This window comes from Lemur catta, chromosome 14, assembly GCF_020740605.2.
Source record: "Lemur catta isolate mLemCat1 chromosome 14, mLemCat1.pri, whole genome shotgun sequence".
Taxonomy (NCBI): domain Eukaryota; kingdom Metazoa; phylum Chordata; class Mammalia; order Primates; family Lemuridae; genus Lemur; species Lemur catta.
This window is the reverse complement of record NC_059141.1, coordinates 31,561,079-31,581,968: the sequence shown is the minus strand read 5'-3', so window position 1 is coordinate 31,581,968 and position 20,890 is coordinate 31,561,079. Positions and strand designations below refer to the sequence as shown.

The 20,890-nt window shown below is 37.5% G+C and overlaps 2 protein-coding genes and 1 long non-coding RNA gene across 3 annotated transcripts; all 3 read right to left on the bottom strand.

The window, feature by feature from the left end:
* Window positions 1-9,517: 9,517 nt before the first annotated feature.
* LOC123649700 (jerky protein homolog) lies at window positions 9,518-10,577 on the bottom strand. Its single transcript, XM_045567883.1, has one exon. The coding sequence runs from the start codon at window positions 10,575-10,577 to the stop codon at window positions 9,861-9,863; it is 717 nt and encodes a 238-aa protein (XP_045423839.1). The 3' UTR covers window positions 9,518-9,860.
* Window positions 10,578-10,737: 160 nt separating this feature from the next.
* On the bottom strand, window positions 10,738-11,193 carry LOC123649701 (jerky protein homolog). The gene has a single exon (XM_045567885.1). The coding sequence runs from the start codon at window positions 11,191-11,193 to the stop codon at window positions 10,738-10,740; it is 456 nt and encodes a 151-aa protein (XP_045423841.1).
* A 4,450-nt stretch (window positions 11,194-15,643) lies between these two features.
* Window positions 15,644-20,873, bottom strand: LOC123649881. The gene is made up of 3 exons (XR_006739174.1): window positions 20,612-20,873; window positions 18,950-19,100; window positions 15,644-15,707 (listed from the first exon to the last, which is right to left on the bottom strand). It is a non-coding gene; the product is annotated as an uncharacterized LOC123649881 (long non-coding RNA).
* Window positions 20,874-20,890: the final 17 nt, after the last annotated feature.

Genomic DNA, 20,890 nt, shown 5'->3' with positions numbered 1-20,890 from the left:
ACTCAGCTAATACTAGCTTACACAATGAAGTTTACTAACAGACTGTCCAGAGCTCAGAAGGGCTCCAGGCCCAATGTTATCAGGACTCCATTCCATTTCTTTGATATTTTCTTGGTTTGGCCTCCCTTTGTGTATAAGCTTTGTCTCCAGACTGGGGCTCTCACTGTTAAGAAATGGCTTTCAGCAGCAAATGGAGACACATATTTCTTTACGTTCTACAGCAGAAAAAGAAAACCTTTCACCCAACTATACCACAGAAACCTTTTTCTTCAGTCTAGCTGGGCCAATTTAGGTCACATGCCCACTCCTCTACTAATAACATTCCCTAGGAGAAAGCCATACAGTACATGACTGAAGTCTGAGTTCCTAAACCATTCACTGGCAAGGTGAAGGGATTACCATGAGTGGTTTAGAGTAAGCAAGATACATTCCCAAAGCTGGTGATGAGGTTAAGTTTCTACGAGTCATGGGCCTTCTGAGGGAAGAGTGGACACCTAAAGAAAACCAGGACTTTGCCAGGGAAAGAAATGGGGGCAAGTGAATTCCCGCCCCTGTCAATTTAAAGCTGGTTCAAAATAACCCTCTACAAGCAGGATAGATCTTTGACATCTCTCTCTGTTCTATAAAAGGGTTATACTGCTATGGAAAACAGTATGGAAGTTCCTCAAAAAATTAAAAATAGAACCACCATATGATTGAGCAATCAATCCCATTTCTGAGTATATATTCAAAAGAACACAAAGCAGAATCTCAAGGAGATATTTGCACACCCAGGTTCATAGCAGCACTATTCATGATAGTGAAGAGGTGGAAGCAGCCCAAGTGTCCACTGATGGGAGAATGGATAAACAAAATGTGGAATATACATACAATGGAATATTTTAAAAGGAAGGAAATCTTGTCATATTCTATGAATCCACTTACATGAAGTATATAATGTAGTAAGATTCATAGAAATAAAAAGTACAATGGTAATTACTAGAGGCTAGGGGAAAGTGGAAAAAGAGAGTTGTTGTTTAATGGGCATAGTGGTTCAAATTTGCAAGATGAAAAAGTTCTGGAGATCTGTTGCACAACAATGTGAATATACTTAACACTACTGAACTGTACACTTAAAAATGGTTGAGATGGCAAATTTTATGTTATGTTTTTAAAATCACAATGAATTTTTCCTATGAAAAAATGGAGTTTAAAAGTCCCTCTATAAATCCATTTTTAAGCATAAAACATGTTTTTGATAAAAAAAGGAAAAAAGTACAGAAAAGGAATAAAGTTCACTTAAAGCAAAAAGAAAAAGAAAAATAATGAAAACAATGCCAAAATACTCAATAAGAAAGGGTTCTTTTTCTTGTTTTTTATATAAAATACAAGCAAAGGATAGACATACTTACAATAGAGCATGGCAGCAAATGTGCAGTCTTAGAAATCCTTCAATAAAAGCAAGGCAAGGTTTTGTTTGCTTTCTTATGTAGTCATACAAACACTGCTTTCTTATGTATACATACAGAAGGTGTAAAATTAAATATCACAAAAGACCATCACATAGTTCTACTCATAGAGACTGCATCCACAATTCACAAATACGCTAACAAAATAATTTTCTTTTCAACCATATTTCATTTAATTTTTAAAATCCTTTCCCTGGTTTATCATAAAAAATTCATATACATTTCCAATTCTATTTCATAATATGTCAGGGTTGAGTTTATTTTAGAATGAATCTCCTTTTCCAATTTTGTGGAAAATTTATTAATCTAAGAAGATATTTATCCTTTGGCATCCAGAAACTCCTGGTACTTAGTCACATACACTAATGACCATTTGAGAGGCAGAGTATAGGCATAGATTTTCTGGAAGACAATCCCTTCTATGGCCAATTATAGGGAACTAGGTAAGTGAATAATGCAGCTATATGAGAGATTATTAGACAGCCATTAAAAAGAATTACAAAAAGTCCATTTTTTAAATGGGAGAAATACTTATAGTAATAAGTAAAAAGGAAAGAAGAATGCAGCATAAACACTGTTTTGATTACAGCTATAAAAGAAACAGATAACAGTAACAATAGTGGAAATTTCACACATGTGTATAGGAAAACACTCCAAAAGAAATAGATTAAATACATCAAAATGTTAACAGTGGTAGTCGTTGGGTGATGAATCTTCTGGAGAGTTCTCCCTACTTTCAATCTTTTTTTGTTTTTTTTTTCTTCATATATATGATATGTCTAAAATATTTACTAAGAGAAAATTGAGATGGGATAAACAAAATACTATTGATCCAAAGGTCTCACTTATGAAAATCTGAACTTTATAACCCCTGTTTTGGCTGTTTAGAAGACTCACATTGCCTCCCACATCCTGCTTTTTTTTAATTTTTAATGTGTTTTTAACAGTTGAGGTCAATATAAAAATACCACTGTAAATTTAAAAATAAAGATAGGCTTAAAATTAAGTGGCTCAGTTTTCTCAGTGATTTAATTCCTTAGCTATTCAAAATTTTATTTGAGTAATAGCAACAAATTCATATCAGTATTGAAAAAAGTATGCTAATTTAGAACAAAATGAAGTTCTTGGTTGTTTGAAACAGGATTAAAATTTTAATAAAAGTCTTATACCTGGAAATATGAAATTATTGCTCAAAGGGATATACAGTTGGCCCTTGAACAACATGGGTTTGAACTTCGAGGGTCCACTTAAATACAATTTTTTCTCCACCTCTGCCACCCTGAGACAAGATCAACCCCTCCTTTTCCTCCTCATCCTCAGCCTACTCAATGTGATGACCCACTTCCACTTAATGAATAGTAAATATATTTTCTCTTCCTTGTGATCTTCTTAACATTTTCTTTTCTCTAGCTTACTTTATTATAAGAATAAGTATATATATAACATACAAAATATGTGTCGTTTATGTTATTGGTAAGGCTTCCAGTTAACAGTAGGCTATCAGTAGTTAAGTTTTGGGGGAGTCAAAAATGTTATATGTGGATTTTTGACTGCGCAGGGGGTTGGTGCCCCAACCCCCACATCGTTCAAGGCTCAACTGAAATTAAAAAATCTCCTGAAACCACATCTATGTGAAAAAGTCATTTCATTTTCTCTCTCCTTTATGTAGTGCATGTATTACAATTTGAGAAGGTGCCTGGGTTTGTTCCATTTAAATAGTGCTGTTATTCTGTTTCGGCAAGCACAGCTTTACATAAACATAAACCATGTGGAAATTTCTGAGATTAATTTAGATTCCATCCTTGGGACACACTGCCTTAGTCCAGTGTAAGATGATGGAATGTCCTGCTGTAGGTGGGATAGTTCTGGGTTTGGATGGCAAACCCTGATAAGATTCAAGTTCCTGGATCTTGCCCACTTGTGATCTCAACCAGAGTGGTCACAGGGCAGCTCTCAGCTAGAATCTGCAGCTGCTGCTCTCCCCTGCCCAGGAGCACCTGCCCTGCAACAACTGGAACTCAGTCTTCACAGGAGTTTTCTATTTAGGTGGTATGCATAACTGGAAGAGTGTTTTTGAATCTTAGCTCTGCCTATTACTGCTGTGGAGGCTTTGGATTACTTAATTTTTGCTGCAGAAAAAAATTTTTAAATAATTTTTCATATTCTTGGTTGGGTGCAGTGGCTCACAACTGAAATCCTAGCACTCTGGGAGGCCAAGGCGGGAGGATCGCTTGAGGTCAGGAGTTTGAGAGCAGCCTGAGCAAGAGTGAGACCCGGCCTCTATTAAAAATAGAAAAATTAGCTGGGTGTCGTGGTGTGCACCTGTAGTCCTAGCTACTGGGGAGGCTGAGGCAGGAGGATCACTTGAGCCCAGGAGTTTGAGGCTGCTGTGAGCTAGGCTGATGCCATGGCACTCTACTCAGGGCAACAGAGTGAGACTCTGTCTCAAAAAAAAGAAAAATTTCATATTTTCCATATCCTGTGCTCACCATCCTCTTTCTAAGAAGGGGTCCTCTTGGTATTTTCTTCCCTCAAAGGTTTTTTGCCCAAGGAAAACAGAAATTATCGTGGAACAGCTTTTATTTTGTAAAAAAGTTCAAACTCTGTTAGATTCTGCTATGTGTTCTGAGACACTTTGAGGGCAGTAAGGAGGAAGAGACAAATATCTCCCTGTCACTAAAAAAGGGGTATCTGGGGGTGAGAGGATTCCTGAGATCCTGAGAACCCTTGGGGGTGCAGTGGCCAGAGGAGAAAGCTAGTGCTCAGAGAGGAGGGCTGTGTGGTGAGGTGCACCTTGAGATAATGAATTCTAGGGACTGGGACCCCAACCTCTAAAAGATCCTTGGCATTTCCAAGTCACATAGAAGCCATGGAGCAGCCCAATCTAGACTAAGTTTTTCTAGGCATCTAGCAGATACTCATGCAGATGGAAGAGAGATGGCTGGGAAGGTTCTCTCTATACCTTGGCACGCTGGGCAAGACCCCAGAACCTTGAGGGACATCTTGTGAGGAAAGCCCTAGAATGGCTGAAATGTCATCTCCTGCCATTCCAGTGGAATCATGTTAGGAGTTGGTTCTAATTAAATTTTTTAAAATAAAATAACCAGCTATTTCTTACACATCTGAATTTGTGTACATTCCTGCTATGCCTGTGTCTCTATTTCTTCATCATATCCTGAAGATCAAAACACTTGTCTCGTAGCATCACTGTGAGGATTAAGCGAGGTGATATTAAAGTGCCTGGCATGGTGCTTAGGCATATTTAGTAGGTGCTTAGTTGTTTATTCTTTAAAAAATTGTTTTAAGCCTATTCAAGTGCAGCAGTGAGAAGAGGGGAGAGTAGAACAAGAAGTTAGATCTGTAACTGACTGTGAACAATCAATTGACAAACTCCCTACCTTCGGACCAGCTTTAACTTTTTTTTTCACCACTCTCTTCAAGATGGGACTCCTAGAACAAATGGCAGAAGCTGATATCAGAACCTATGGCAGGTCTTGGGCAACGGCAGGGTGAGGGGCAATGTTATAATATGAATAGTAATGATAACTACCATTTCATAAGAACTTATTATTGGCCACTCATGGACTATAAAATCATGTCAGTGGTTTTAAAAATGTTCTGCAGAGTTCTAGGATTCCACAGAGGGTCTCAGGAGCTGCAGTAGAGAACAGAGGGGAGACCAGCAGTTTACCTGCAGGGCTGCCTCCTCTGCCTCAACCAGATTAGCTTTGCTCTTACCTGTTTAATACATTGATCCTCCACATAACATTTTCTTTGAAAAGTAATATGTCTGTTAAAAATGTTTGAAAACTTCTATAGAAATATTGGCAATATAAACAAACACATATTGACCTAGCCTTCTTCTCCTGATCTAAACCCTAAAACTAACCTAAGATATGTATATGTGTGTATATATATATGTATATATACACACACACATAGATTTACAGATATTTGAAAATCATGCCAACTTACAAGAACTCAGCGTGTTATTAGTACCAGGAAATCAACATTGTTATGTTATTTATTATACTAAAAATCTTATTTGAATTTCATCAGTTTTTCCATTAATGTCCTTTTTTTGTTCCAGGATCCTAAGCAGGATCCCACACTACACTGAGTTATTTCTTTAGTCTCCTGCAGTCTGTAGCAGTTCCTCAGTCTTTCCTGCTTTTTCATGACCTTGATACTTTTGAAGAATATTAGACTGAGGTTATGCATTTTTGGCAAGAATTACCACAGAAATGATCCTGTATCCTTCTTAGCAGATCATATAATGGGGTTGATGTTTTATTACTAGTGATGTTGACCTATCACTAGGTTAAGAAGGCTTCTGCTGAGTTCCTCCACTGTAAAGTTATTATTTTTCTCTAGATAGTTAATAACTGAGGGAGATACTTTGAGACTGTGCAGAGTCTGTTTCTCCTCAAATTCTGACTTGTGAATTTTAGTATTCACGTATATGTCCTTTCTGCTACAGTTCCCACTGTGGTGTTTGCCTAATGGTGATTTTCTATTTCTCTTTCTATGCTTATTGATTGGAATTTTACTCTAAGGAAGAGCCGTCTCTTCTCCCCCACTTATTTATTTATTTATGTTTTGAGACAGAGTCTTGCTCTGTCACCTGGGCTAGAGTGCAGTGGCATCATCATAGCTCACAGCAACCTCAAACTCCCGGGCTCAAGCAATTCTCTTGCCTCAGCCTCCTGAGTAGCTGGACTACAGGCTTGTGCCACCAACCCCAGCCCCAACTATTTATTTTTAACTATATGGTCTCAGGTATTTATTCTACCAGGTAGGTTATAATCCAAAATGGCCATTTATTTTGTTGCTGAAATTGTTCCAGCTTTGGCTATTAGGAGCTTCTTTAGGTTGACTTCTATGTGTTTTTGATAATTTCTGTATCTTTGTGTGTTTTAAAGCATTACCTTACTTTCTGGCACCATAAGCTATTTGAGGCTCATCCTGTACTTTCCTTGCCCTTCCTGTGATCAACCACTTCTCCAAGGAACCCTGGTTCCTTTTATTTGAAAATGGCACTTAAAAATCAAATCTGGGTGCTAGGTGAGCTTATTACTACTGGGGTTGCATTGCTTTTAGGCTTTCCCTATGGATACATATGCATATATACTAACCCTTGTAAGTATACACATCTATATTTCTCTCTATATGTGTATATATATTTCTGTGTATACTTATTAAAAATGATGAGTTCATACAAATACATTGGATTCCAATATAACATCCCAGGGTTCATTTCAACCGAAGGGCTTTTTAAGACAGGAATGTCCTAAGTTAGATGTTTGGTTTATGCCCAAGTACCCTCTCCATCACTGCAGCATTTTAATTGTGACTGATACACATAAAAATGGCCTGTGTGTGTGTGTGTGTGTGTGTGTGTGTGTCAAGACAAAGGGGGCCCTGTCCATGTCTAGAGCAACATGATACAGAATATGAGGTTGTGAGATCACCTATAAACTAAACTAATTCAACAAAAACAGAAAGTCTGAACCAAAAGTAAACAGGAAAAAACGTAAGGCCTCCTTAAGGGCTGGATGGCAGATATTCTGCCATTTCTACTAATATTTTCTGCACCTATAGCAGATACCAACAAATGATCACCACCCATTAAGCCAGGAATGACTAAATTCTCGAACCTGCACTTTGCGCAGCCACTAACAATCAACTGGAATTCACACGATAGATGGCACTTACCCCTGTGTAAAGGAATAAATAGCTAATGTAAAGCATATTATTTGGGAGATGAAGAACATTATCCAACTCTGCAAGATTACAGAAAAAGCCTAACATGGTAAATGAGGTCCAAAAATGCAATTCCATATGGCTACTTCCTAGGGTCCGGCTCATGATACAAAGTTTAGTATCACCTGGTGGCTTGTTGCTTACTTTGCCTTACATGCTAATGGAGCAGACTGTTAATCAAGTGCCTGGCTGAGATTTCCAGGGCAACACAGTGACTCTAGGCATCCCCCAATTAGTTACCACCTGTTTCAATGACTGATCCTATGAGGATGGAATGGATAATACCGCAGACACGGTATCCTCCCTCCACATCTCTACTTACCAAGATGGAGTTGCTGCTGTGTCTCTCCCTGTTGGGATTCTCTCTCCCTTCCATGCCATGCCTCTCCTGTGAAACTTTAGCTCATCCCCCAAAAATAACGGTGCTGAGTGGAGAATGGGAGCCAATCACCAATCAGATGATGGTGAGGGTTTACTATATCTTGTAAGAGTAGCTAGCAGAGAGCTGGGGCATGAGCTAATGGGAAATAAGAGGGGCAATTATGATGGGGGAATGGTGGAACAATAGGGAAGGAAGGTAGTCAGGAAGAGGGAATGCAAGATAAAGTTCACCCTAGGGCCTGCAAGTAGCAAGTCCCACAAGGAAAGGATAAGCTGAATGCACTGTAGAAAATATGGCTTTGTCAGATCTAATAGGATTGACGTGGAAAAAATACTCACAATAAAGTGTTAATTAAAAGTAATATGGCCAAAAAAAAAAACCTGTGAGTATAGTTTGAAACTTAAGTGTGAGAAAGTATGTTTTCTTTAAATGTGTTATATGCCTGCTATTGTGAGAAGGTGAGGACAGCGTGGGAATAGGAATGAATGAACACGGTTTCTGCCCTCATAAGGCTCACAGTTTAACATAATAGATAGCTTTGAAAGTTAAAAGTATCACTGGTTATAAGGTTAGGGATAACTTTACTTTTTTCTTTATCAATCATATTTTCTCCAAAAACTATGTATGCCATTTATAACTAAAGAAAAGCAATAAATCTTATATTTTAAATGAATGAACACTACAAAAAGACTAAAACAAAGACCAGGCTATAGGGAATCAATTCACATTCATTAGGCTAACAATAACTTTATTTATAACACAGAATACCAATTTTATTTATTTAGATATGTTCAAGGTCTTTTTTTTAAATTGTAATACTGAATTTTTATTCAAGTAAAGCACACTAAATCAAACCAGTAACTGAGGTTATACAAAGAGGGTTAATAACCAATCTTTTCTATAAGAGAGATTAAAGTACTGTTTGTGTGGTACTTGTGGCAGAGAGAGCTGAAGGAATAGTAGCAATTATATTTCTTTGATAAATAAAATAAGGGCTAACTAGATGTATATGCATTTTATTAACATGCAATGTAATTTGATGGAGCATAACATTTTCTATCCTCTGATTTGGGAAATGTTTCCATCTCTCGGATGAAGATTTAGGAGATCCTGCACTATATGTTAGCAGCACACTGCCAAAGCATCTCTTAGGGTGATAAAATTTGAAGCATGCTTATCATTACCTATGCTAGGTTAACTTTCTAACTTCAGTGTCAGAAAGATCTTGTCCTACATTTTAAGAGTAGGGCAATGGAATAATAATAATAATAACAACAGTAGCAACTACATTTAATAGGCATTTACTTTGTGCCAGGCATTTTACATTGCTCATATCATTGGATCATGCACAACAAAGAAGTATTACAGGCCCACAACCTCTTATCCAAAACCTTAGGGAGCAGATATGTTTTGGCAGGGATAATTTTTTAGAATTTAGGAAGAAATTGGTATTCTTTGGAATATAGTACATAAACTATATATTTTTAACACTTCAAATAGGTATGGGACTGCACTCTGTAATGAAACACATTAATATTAGTATTTCTGCAAAGAAATGTATGAAAATTCACACTAAATGGAATAAAGACCATAAATAATATAATTTACATAAATAAATTAGTAAATTTATTAGTAAATAAAATAGCAAGATAAATACAGACCATATATACTGTAAGCTTCTAATTTCTTTTGTCACTTGTGAAAAACTTATTTCTAAAGAAACTTTTAAGTAAAATTTTAAATTTATACTGATGAAAACTAACAGATAACACACATATATGCAAAGAATGTTCATCACTTCTGATTGCTTGAGAATCCTGGAGAATAGTTTACACCAGTATTACCATTGCCTATGAAACCAAGCTGGAGATGGACATCTGATGCACAGCCAGAGGCAGGATTGTCAAGTGACGAAGAGGCATTATCACAGAGAGCCTTATTAAAGACTTTTCCCAGTGTCATCTGTTTCCTTAACACAGGTTTCTGTCTAAGCAGTTTCTCTCTAATTGAGTAAACTGCCATGAGCTCTTGCTCACTGATAAATGCACATTGTTGAAGGCCAGCAATTAATTGGTCACACATTTTCACCATACAATCTACGGAGATTTTTTCACCTGTGCTCACAATGTCATCATGATTACTCCTACTATCTTCATAGTGATCTTTATTTAACACCATCTCAGCAATTTCCCCACTCAAAGGATGCACAATGGGTGCATCATTATTGATGTTTAGCATTTCTTCAATGTCGGCGTCTTCTAACTTATTTATACTTTCAGCTGATAAGCTTTTGGCGTAAGAATGAGTTTTGAAACCATCATCTTCTCATTAGAGTCTTTAAATGCTTCAAAATCTTCATCAGCAAGGTCATTTTCAAACATCATTGTAGCCCAAAGTCTGTGCCAAGCACTGGTTAAGGTTGACTTATCAATGTCGTTCCAAGCATTAGCAACTGTGTAGATGGCATCCTTAAGACTAAATTCTTTAAGGAAGTCCTGGATTTTCAGGCCTCTGTTAACTGAAGCAAGCATGCTGTTCAAAAAAAAGTGTTTGTATTTGCTCTTCATGGAACATAGAATTCCTTGGTCACAGGGCTGAATTACAGATGTCACACTGGGGGGAAAGTAAATGCCCAAAACGTTACTTTTCACAAGAAGTTCAGGAGGGGGATGAGCAGAACAGTTGTCTAGAAATAATAAAATTTTGCAATTGTCTCCCAGTCCAGCTTGTCTGCAATGAGCTTGTGCTGCAGGCACAAAGTGCTTATTGAACCAGTCAGAAAAGATTTCTCTTGTTACTGAAGCTTTCTTGTTCGCATAATAATGCACAGGTAAATTGTGCACACCTTTTAAACATCTTGGATATAGGGTTTTTCCAATCACTGCCAGTTTTATCTTGTGTGTGCCTGCAGCATTAGCACACCCACGAATAGTTAACCTTTGCTTGGCATCCTTGCAATCTGTTGTTGCCCTTTCGTCACCCATTGTTAAAGTTTTTCTAGGAAGGTAGCACCAGTACAGAGCTGTTTCATCAGCATTGTAAATTTGCTCAGGGCTAAGGTTTTCATCAGATATTATCTTAGCAAATTTATCAATGTAATTTTCAGGAATTTCATGTTTAGCAGAAGCTTTTTCACCACAGATTTTAAGATACTTGATACCATGACGGTGTTTTAAATTTCTGTAGCCAGCCTTCTGAATATTCACACTTGCCTTCAATATTCAGTTCTTCATGGTATATTCTAGCTTGTTTCATGACTAACAATCCAGTCAGTGGCATGTCTTTACTTCTTTGTTGCCGAATCCATTCAATCAATACACAGTCAAGATCTTCATTTTTGGCCCTATGCAATGTTTTCCTATTTTTCATTAGTTCTTGGTTATCACTGTCACTGTAAAATTTCAACAACTTGTCTTTCTGTTTCTTTAAGTCATATATGGTGGTGGTTCCTACACCACATTCTTCAGTAAGACACTTAACAGACACACCACCATCAAGTTTCCGCAGTACCTCCACTTTCTGAGCTATTGATAAAGACAGATGCTTCCTTTTCTTCTTTTCACTGTTACCCACAGGTATATCTTTAACTCTTTTGGACATTTTCTAGTGCAATTAATTAATCTCTAAGTCACAAAATGTCAGCAAATAGCAGAGGCATGTGTGACTGATGGATATAAATGCTGAGACAACAGAGGCTTCACGTTTTTGTTCACAGTAGGATTTGTTGCCAAATAGTCCTGGTATCAAACTTAAAAAAACACTTTTGGGTTTCAGTGTTTTTTTTTTTCTTTCTTATTTTGTAATTGCAGAGTACAGATTGTGGACCTGTGTTAAAAATATCATTTTAATGATGAAAAGATTGAGGCCCAATTAGTACCTTGCCCAAGGTCATGCAACTATTATTAAATACTTGTCTTTTCTGTTCATATTGAGTCTCCTAAAATTTGGTCACTTTACCAGAGAGAAGAAATTTTTTTGGTATTATTTGCCGAGATGATTTGAGTTGGAGTATTTTTAGCAAAGGAACCTGATACTCATGGCCGTTTGACTGAGACAGTCAGTAGTTGAGTCCCATGCTGGATAACATGGAGACACCTTGGCAAGAAGTTGGAGTTCCTAAATTTATAGTCATCGAATATAGATTTTTCTTTTTGTACCAAATGATATTTGGTGCTTATTTGCCTAGTTACTCATTGCTCTGCAATGAGCAATCAGGAAAAATAAAAGAGCTCATTTCAGATGTCTCAAACACTCCCACAAATTTTCCCTAAATATCCACTCATTTTGTTTGCTTGTTTTTTAACTGTTCTGTAAATTGTACATCCCAGTTGTGACTCAGAATCATTGTTAATCAAGTTCAGAATTAAAACACATTTTAGACAGTCTAATAAACTGTTTCCTTCAATTTGGAACTTAGAAAGAATTCATTAGAATTTTTAATGACTTTTAAGCTTCTGTGGTTTGAGCCCTATTTCATGTACTCTTTTATAAGTTCCTACTGGAACTTTTCTTCCTCATTCTTATCATCCCCATTATTTGTTTAGATCTTCATGAAATGTGTAATATGAACTATCACAAAAGCCTAAAGACTGCTGATTCAGTCCTAAGTCTTTCTCTCTTTTCCTATTGGGTGTAAAAGCGGTCCTTTGGGATGAAAATTTTAAAAAATGAGTAAAGCACAGTTTCTATAATCCAGAAGTTTAAATTCCAATAAATAAATATGAGAAATGTATAAAATTGAAAAAAGAAAAATAGCTCAGAGCACTCTGAGCTATGTAAAATTTATGAGGCCCAGAGAGACCTGGGAATGAGACTTCAACACACTTCCTCCCAACCCTTGTACCCAAGGGGGTAGGGACTGTTCAAGGCATTTTGTTCTTGACCAGCTGCCTCACCCATTACATTAATGTTACTGGAATCTGTGATACAAAGAACAATGTATAGCCAATCAACAGCTCACATTAATTAAATTATATTAATTCAATGTACATTATTACAGTAATTAAATTATATATTATATAATTATATATTAATATAGTTAATATACATAATTTTATAAATAATTACATATTAATGTAAATTCTTGGTAAATAACTTAGGAACTGCCTCTTCCTTTCCTTCTTTTCCCACTTTTAACTGCTGCTAATCAAAACATACATTCAGGGCAACTTCAATCTATGCTTCCACGTTGCAGTCCTCAATCTTGGCTCAAATAAACTCTCTACTGGTATTAAGTTTGGTTCAGTTTTTTTTTTTTTTTTTTTTTTCCCCTTTAGGTTGACAAAACCCAACAAGGATTCTCTCCCTCAGGAGAGAGATCATATTTGTTTGGTGGGGTTAGATGACTCTCATATTATTTTCTACATTGGTCTACCCTATTAGACTGTGATAACTATAGCTTATCAGGGACCTTCTGTGTGCCAGGCTGGTACATAGAGAAGCTAGCACTTTAAAAGCATCAGACTCATAAATTTTTGAGTTGACTTACCTTTGCCCAGTATCACAAACTCCTAAGTGACAGAGACCAGAAGCCACCCATTTTTTTCTCCTTTATTTCAATATACTCTTTCCTTTGCCTTGAGAAAACACTCTCCAACCCTACCTCTCCCTTACCTATAGTCCTTTCTCCCACTTTATAAAGGAAGGGAATACCATTACTTACCCGGGATCTTATGGTACCTTGTCTCAAGGAGTAAAAATCTCCTGGTTGCCCACCTATGATATGGTGAAATATATATTTGGTCTTTGTCCTGTTTTCTGGCATACAAGTCTTAAAATCCTTGGAATTGTTGGGGCTCAAAAACTGATATTCCAAAACATGGCATGTTTGCTGAATTAAAACAGCAGTCTCAAGAAGTTTCTCTGACCCTGAACCTCCCTCTCTCAGCCCCTCAACCCCCCTTGTCTCCCAAAGCATAGGATAAGGCTGTTCTCTGAAGCTCCCTTATCTACCTAAAAATAAGACCCCCAAAGAGGTACACAATAGCCTTCCATCTCCTCCCAGAAATTTCCTATCTATCTCAGGAAAGATGACTAAGAAATGCAACCATGCCTGTATGGACTTTTGTTTTGAAACAGAAAATGTGTGCATGTCAAAGGTGAAGGTGGAAAGAAAAGGAAAATGTGTGCAGCTCAGGCTCATTCAAATTCTAAGGAGAATCACTTACAAGTTAATTTCTGCCTCCTGGGTCCATTCATTTCCCTTGAAAACATTTAGTCCTACACTTCCCAGTTCCCTCTCCCCAGTAAAGAGAGTATTTAAGCTTCACCAACTTAGCCTTTTTCTTGAGTTTTCATATTTTGTATGAGCCTCTGAACATGTGTGTACATAATAAATTTGTTATGCTTTACTCATTAACCTGCTATCGGGTGTTGGCTGTGACTCTTAATGATAGGGAGACAGGGGTCACCTGTTTTCTGCCTTTATAGTTCTGGTGACAAAGGTATGGTGGCTCAGACACCTGACTTCCTCTGGAGACTGCTTTTTTTGATAAAAAGCCAGCAAAGAAAGGTAACCCAGGTGAGTTCTCCTGGGCCATTGTCTGTAGTGCCTGTTTGAGAATGGGGAGGTAAAAAGTTCTCTTTTTTACCTCTCCTTTTTTTTGTTTTGGTAGAGATGGGATTGCACTCTGTTTTTCAGGCTAGTCTCAAACTCCTGGCCTCAAGTGATCCTCCTGCTTCTGCCTCCAAAAGTGCTGGGATTACAGGTGTGAGCCACCACACCCAACCTGTCAATTATGTCTTTAACCATGGCTATCTTTTTTTTTTTTAGAGACAGGATCTCACTTTGCTGCCCAGGCTGGAGTACAATGACACGATCATAGTTTACTGCAGCCTTGAACTCCTGGGCTCAAGTGATCCTCCTGTCTCAGCCTCCAGAATAGCTAGGACTACTGGTGTATGCTACCAAACCTGGCTAATTTTTAAAATTTTTTGTAGAGATGGGGTCTTGCTATGTTGCTGAGGCTGGGGTTGAACTCCTGGACTCAAGCGATCCTCATGCATTGGCCTCCCAAAGTGCTGGGATTACATGTGTGAGCCACCATATGTGGCCAACCATGGCCATTTTAAGTCTTGTTGTCCACAGTTAATTGCTTTACTTTGATGCTTATTTTTCTGAAAGCTGTTTGCAAATCCTAAAGTGTTGTGTCTTCAAGAAGATTCATGGAAAGAACAGAAGAAAGAACTATAATAAATACAGGTTTCTGACAACTTTGAGACTGCATCATTTGATTGCGTAAAAATTCTAGAAAACTAATGGGAAAATACTAGACTGAAAAAATCACTAATCAATTGCTAATCAATGTCAAGCAGAACAAGTATTAATTAAGAGACTGAACTGATGAAGGACTAAAATGGTTTCTGAATGACTTTTTTGTTTGAAACATTGCTTATTCTTTTTATATTTTGTTTTCTAAGAGTTAAGAAATTTTTTTTTTCTTGTTAAGCTATCTATAGCTTACATCGATTTGGTAAAGTATCCTTCTGTAAGCAAAATTGAAAAACATTGACTTCTCTCTCTAGCTGATCCCTCCAGAATTTAGAAACTATTCGTGAGTATTTTTATTTTATGGCAATATAATTATTTGCATAAATTCAATAAGAATCTGTTTTCTTTTGTAATACGACACAATTGGAGACACCAGTTATTTTGCCAAGGTTTTGACTGGAATGTCATATTTTCAGATATGATCAGACTGCTTTGAGGGATGAGGATGACTTTTGTGGAGCCAATAAAAAGCCCCCTTGGAAAAACTGGTGGGTACCTTATCTACATGGTTTCCTTACAGGTATCCTGATCTTATGTTAAGTAAAGAATGTCACTTTCTGACAGATCAGAAACCTGAAGATACTTTGGGGACCTCAAGAAGAGAGGTATTCACCTAATTCATACACATATCACAGACACATTCTGATGATGAGTCTTTGGCTTGGCTTCTTAGCCTCCTGTTTTAGTCTGTTTTAGTGTTGCTATAACAGAATACCTGAGGCTGGATAGTTTATAAAGAAAAGGGGTTTATTTAGCTTACAGTTCTATAGGCTGGGAAGTACAAGAAGCATGGTGCAGGCATGTGCTTAGCTTCTGGTGAAGGCTTTTCATGCTGCGTCAAAGCCTGGTAAAGATGGTCAAAGGGCAAGTGGACATGTGAGAAGAGGCAAAACTCAAGGAGTGTCCTGGCTCTACAACAACCTATTCTCACAGAAACATTCACGTGAGCACTAATCCAATCTCGTGAGGGTGAAAACTTACTCACTACCAGGAAAAAGGCATCAAGCCATTCATGAGGAATCTGCCCCATGACCCAAACACTTCTCACTAGGCCCCACCTCCCAAAACCACCACCTTGGAGATCAAATTTCAACATGTTTTTTGGTGCAGGCGAACTCAAACTATAGCATCTCTGGAGGCTTTTCAAAAATTCTAATCTGAGATCTATGAAAAAAGGAATCCAGCAAAGCCAACTTAACAAAAAGCCTGAAGGCTCAATCACCATTCTTGCTAAACTTAGGTAAATAATCATGTCAAAGAGTAAACTTATTTTGCAAACAAGTTAGTCTTACTGTGATGGGAGGACTGGAGAAAGAAAATATTATGTTTTAGAACAAAATTACAGTACAGCTATTATTAGATTCTAGCCATGGTCCATTGTTGTTGAATTTTTTTAGTATCTGGGATGAATACTGCATTTTTAGTTTCCTCTCATATCAAGCTGTGACTCTCCAAACTGTTTCCAATTTTTCTTCCACCCTTCTGACTTAAGATCACTAAAAATTAAAACTGTTTTTTTCCTGAGGCCAAAGCTAGTTAACCTGGCTTTGAAGAAAAATGACTGCAACAGCTTATATTTGGGCAAACTTTGTACAAACAAACTGCAAACCAGAAAAATCTGTCAGATTCTTTCCCTAAGGAGGTGATGGGATCTCACAGCCTAACACACAGTAAGTGCTTAATAAAGGAATGCTTCTTTTCTTTGAATCATTAATTAAAAAAAAGTTTATTACAAATTTAAAAATAGCTTATAATAAAAAGTCCCACCCTTCTACACCTCCAGTCCTGTTTCCCAGAGGCAATCACTCTTATAATTTGTTTTTAGTGATTTTGGCAGTTATTATACATATCATTAGATAATATACTCATAATGTTATTTCTTCATGTATCAATTATAGATATCTACTTATTTCCTACAATGACAAATATTTAGCTCAACACAGTTATAGCTATTTTTTTCTCTCTACAGGCTTCCTTTGCACATTTAAATAGTACACTTATACTCTTACGTCCTGTTCCTTCATTTCTTACTCCCACTTTGTAAGATTCAGGTATAGACTCAACCTTTACTGTTTTTTCTCTTCTTCCACTTTTCCCTCTATATCTCTGCTGGGCAAAACCTGTGTTTTACAGAATATAATTCCAACTCTTTTTTAGAATGTAATATAGGGCCCTATATGATCTCTAGCCCTTGCCTCCATTTTTCATCTCCTGCCATTATCCACTTTAGCTATACTCACTGTCATACCAATGTATGTATTTAGTTTGTGGAATCTTTTGTGTGCTCCTGTCCTTTTTATCATTGCCTCATAGCCTTCCATCACCTGGAATGGCCTCCCCCTGCAATTCATTGGCAAATCTCATTCATTCACTTCACCCTACACAATATATAGAGAAATCTTCCCTGGTAGATGTCACTTACTGAATAAAAAAATGTATATTGAGTGCCTGTTATATGCAAGGCATGGTTTTAGGGTTTGGGGCCATAGTGGTCCAAGACAGTCACGAGTTTGCATTCCAATGACTTAAAAAATAACCACCATCATGAAACCTACTACGTGCCAAGATTATACTAAATAATTCACACATTCTTTTTCTTCTTCTTCGTTTTTTTTTTTTTGGAGACAAGGTCTTGCTCTGCCACCAGGCTAGAGTAGTGGAGTCCAGTGGCACAATCATAGCTCACTGTAACCTTGAACTTCTGGGATCAAGAGATCCTCCCACCTCAGCCTCCAAAGTAGCTGGGACTACAGGTTCGCACCACCACACCTGGCTAATTTTTAAATTTTTTTGTAGAGATGGGGTCTTGCTACATTTTCCCACCTGGCCTCAAGAGAGCCTGCCACCTTGGCCTCCCAAAGCACTGGAATTATAGGCTTGAGCCACTGCACGCTGAACTGTATAAGCTATTTTAATCTTCAGAACAACTTTAGGAGCTCCAGAGAAGTTACATGTCCTTCCTCAGCTCACTCCCTATAAGTGGCTGGGCTTGTATTCAAACTCAATTCTGTCTGACTTCAAAGCCACTACTCTTAAGCTTATACTCACTCTGCTCCCAGTACTCCTTTTTCACTTCTATTATTGCATTTCTCATAGCATTTTGAAATTGTTTGCATACAGATTTCCCCATATGAACCACAGAAGATAAGAAAAATTATATGACTATTTTCTCAGTTTTCTCAGGATGGTGCAAAACTAGTACCATTCTAGATGCACAGGAAAGAAGTTAATACATTATATACAATGGATGCCTAAAGGCATTAGGGTTTAATTGTCTCTTGAAATCCCAGGTTGAGAAAGGCTGCTTTAGATAGAAGGCTTCTTAAGGGTAGCAACACCTGCCATTTAGTGGGTGCTTGATAAATTTTTCTTGAAACTGTTATTCAAACCTTTGTTATTAATACAGATTCAGTTTTTAGAATGAAAAGTGAGCTGCTGCCTGAATCAAGGACCAAAAGAAAAAGAAAAATGAGCTGCTTTAGTCCTGCTTCTGGAGGTGGCTTTGCAGGAGGAGTTAAACACTCAGTCTTTTCTTAAGAGAATTTCAGGGGTGTTGGATCCAAACTTTTGAGAGGTAGTAGAATGCACAGACCCTGGAGCCAGACTACCCACATTCCAATTCCAATTCCACTGTTTACTAGTTATACAAATTTAAGCAAGTTATTACTTAACATGTGTTATAAGTACTTTTCAATATTGCCTGATTTAATCTTAACACTTCTATGTAGTGCATACCTTGACTATTCCTTAATAGCTCCATACCTCAGTTTCCTCCTCTGTTAAATGGGGATAATAATAACAAATTACCTCATAGGGTTACTGTTAGGATTAAATGTGCATAAGGTACTAAGAATAGTATCTGACACATAGAAAGTTAGCTATTACTAACAGTAGAGGTTGTGATCAGGGCAGGAAACCAGCTTGATATAACTTATCAAATTTTTCATTTTATGTTAATGTTCATTTCAAGGACATAGAAGGAATTCTTTGTAATGGGGACTAAATTTCAAGTACTTCCCAGTCAAGTTGGCTCTAAGGGAAAAACCAGTGGCTTGTGTTGAAATGGAAAATGTAGGAAAAAAATACCTCTGAAATCCGGACACCTTGCTGCATCTCCTCTGTCATTTCCCAAGTCCACGTTATCATCATTTCTTTCTGGGATCTCTTGCAATAGCCTCTTAATTGGTTCAGCAGTATCCTCCTTGGCTGCTTCTATTCTCTTCCCCAGGAGATTAACCTTTTCAGAAGATAGATGCAGATTGGATCATACTATGCTCGTGCTTAAAACAGTCCAGTAGCACTTCATAAGACCCAAATCAGGAACTTGGCTAGGGCTTACAGGGTCTGGTCTCAGTCCATGCTTCCAAATTCACTCACTGACACTCCTCCCCACTTTCTCCACCCCAGCCACCTCAGCCTTCATTCATTGTTCAATAAATATTTGTTTGTTTTGTATTTATAGTCACTGAGGATAAATCAGTGACCAAGAGAAACAGTTCTTGTACTCACAGAACTTAAATTTTAGAGAGGGGGGGAACAACAACAATCAGACAAATATAATAATTGCTAGTTATAGTAAGTATGAAAATGGAATTGAACTTGCAAATTAAACAGAAGGCTCACTTGAGATAAAGTGGTCAGGAAAGTCTTCTCTAAGAAGATAACGTTTTAGATGAGATCTAAAGAAGGAAGAGAAGTGCCATATGATGAATGGAGAAGAGAGAATTAAGGTAGAGAGAATAACCCATGTAAAAGTGCATATATACTAGAAAGAACCTAGTGTTTGAGGTATCCACAGCAGATTAACTTAAGGCACCAAGAGGGGAATGAGGGTGGCCAGCACGTAATTTGGGAGCGCTTGGCAGGCCATGGTTAAGATTAGTTTTCCTCTCTCTTTTTAGAAAATCTCAAAATTATTTTAAAAAGTTGCAAGAGTGGCACAATGTACACCATTATACCTTTCATCTAGATTCACCAATAATTAATTTTGCCACATTTACTTTCTATTTTGTTTTTGTATTTTATTTCTTGGCAGATCTTTTGAAGGTAAGTTGCAGACACTGACACTTTACTGATATTACTTCATCAAATACCTTCCCAAAACATTCTTCTACTTAATCACAAATTCACTGTCACGAACAAACAATTGAAAACTGATTCAATATCTAATATGAAGCCCATATTTGAATTTCCCCAATTGTCCACAAATATCTTTTGCAGTTACCTTTTAAAAAAAAATCTATGAACCAATCAAGATTCACAAATTTCATTTAGTTTCTTTTGTCTCTTGACTAAGGCAATTCTCCACCTTGGTTTTTTCTTTTTCCTGTCACGACATTGGCATTTTTTGAAGAAGAGCCTAGGCCTGTTGTCTTGTAGAATGTTCTACATTTTTTTTTTCTGATTGCTTTCTCATGATTAGATTCGTGGCAAACATTTCAAGTACAAATAGCATTAAGTGATAGAGTGTTCAATTATTAAGTCTCCTAACTGATACTAAGTATCCTAACTTGGTTAAGGTATGTCTAATAAATCTCTTCATTCTAAAATTATCTTTTCCTTTTATAATTAGGAAATAATCTGTAGGGTGATTCTTTGAGATAGTGTTAAGGTACTTTTCCTCGACAATCTTTCAGCCACTGGGTTTTAGCATCTTGCATCCATTGGTTTTAGCATTCATAAGCTTACCTATGTCAATTTTTACATTAGCAGTTGCAAAATGGGGATGCAGCAAGGGAAGTGACCCACCGGATGCCGGGATGCAGGGCCTTTTCTGCCCCGTAGGGACCGCACGGGGAGGTTTCTAGAGCGCCATTACTCGGCTTCTCCCCAGGGGAGTCGCAGGAGCGAGTGTGGTGGCAGAGGCCTCACTTCATGGCCTTCGCCACATCTTTATTGCTTTAAGAACAGAATCCGAGATCGGCTTCCCAGCCAACAGGGTAATATTTATCGCAGCCGCGAGGAAGCGCCGCATCCGTACAGCGCGCGGAGCCCAAAGCTAAGCCAGGTCTTCTGCACCCGGCCTCA

Excerpts from the sequence above, each read along its gene's own strand:
- LOC123649700 (XM_045567883.1), bottom strand. The coding sequence starts at position 10,577 with ATGGGTGACGAAAGGGCAACAACAGATTGCAAGGATGCCAAGCAAAGG.
- LOC123649701 (XM_045567885.1), bottom strand. The coding sequence starts at position 11,193 with ATGTCCAAAAGAGTTAAAGATATACCTGTGGGTAACAGTGAAAAGAAG.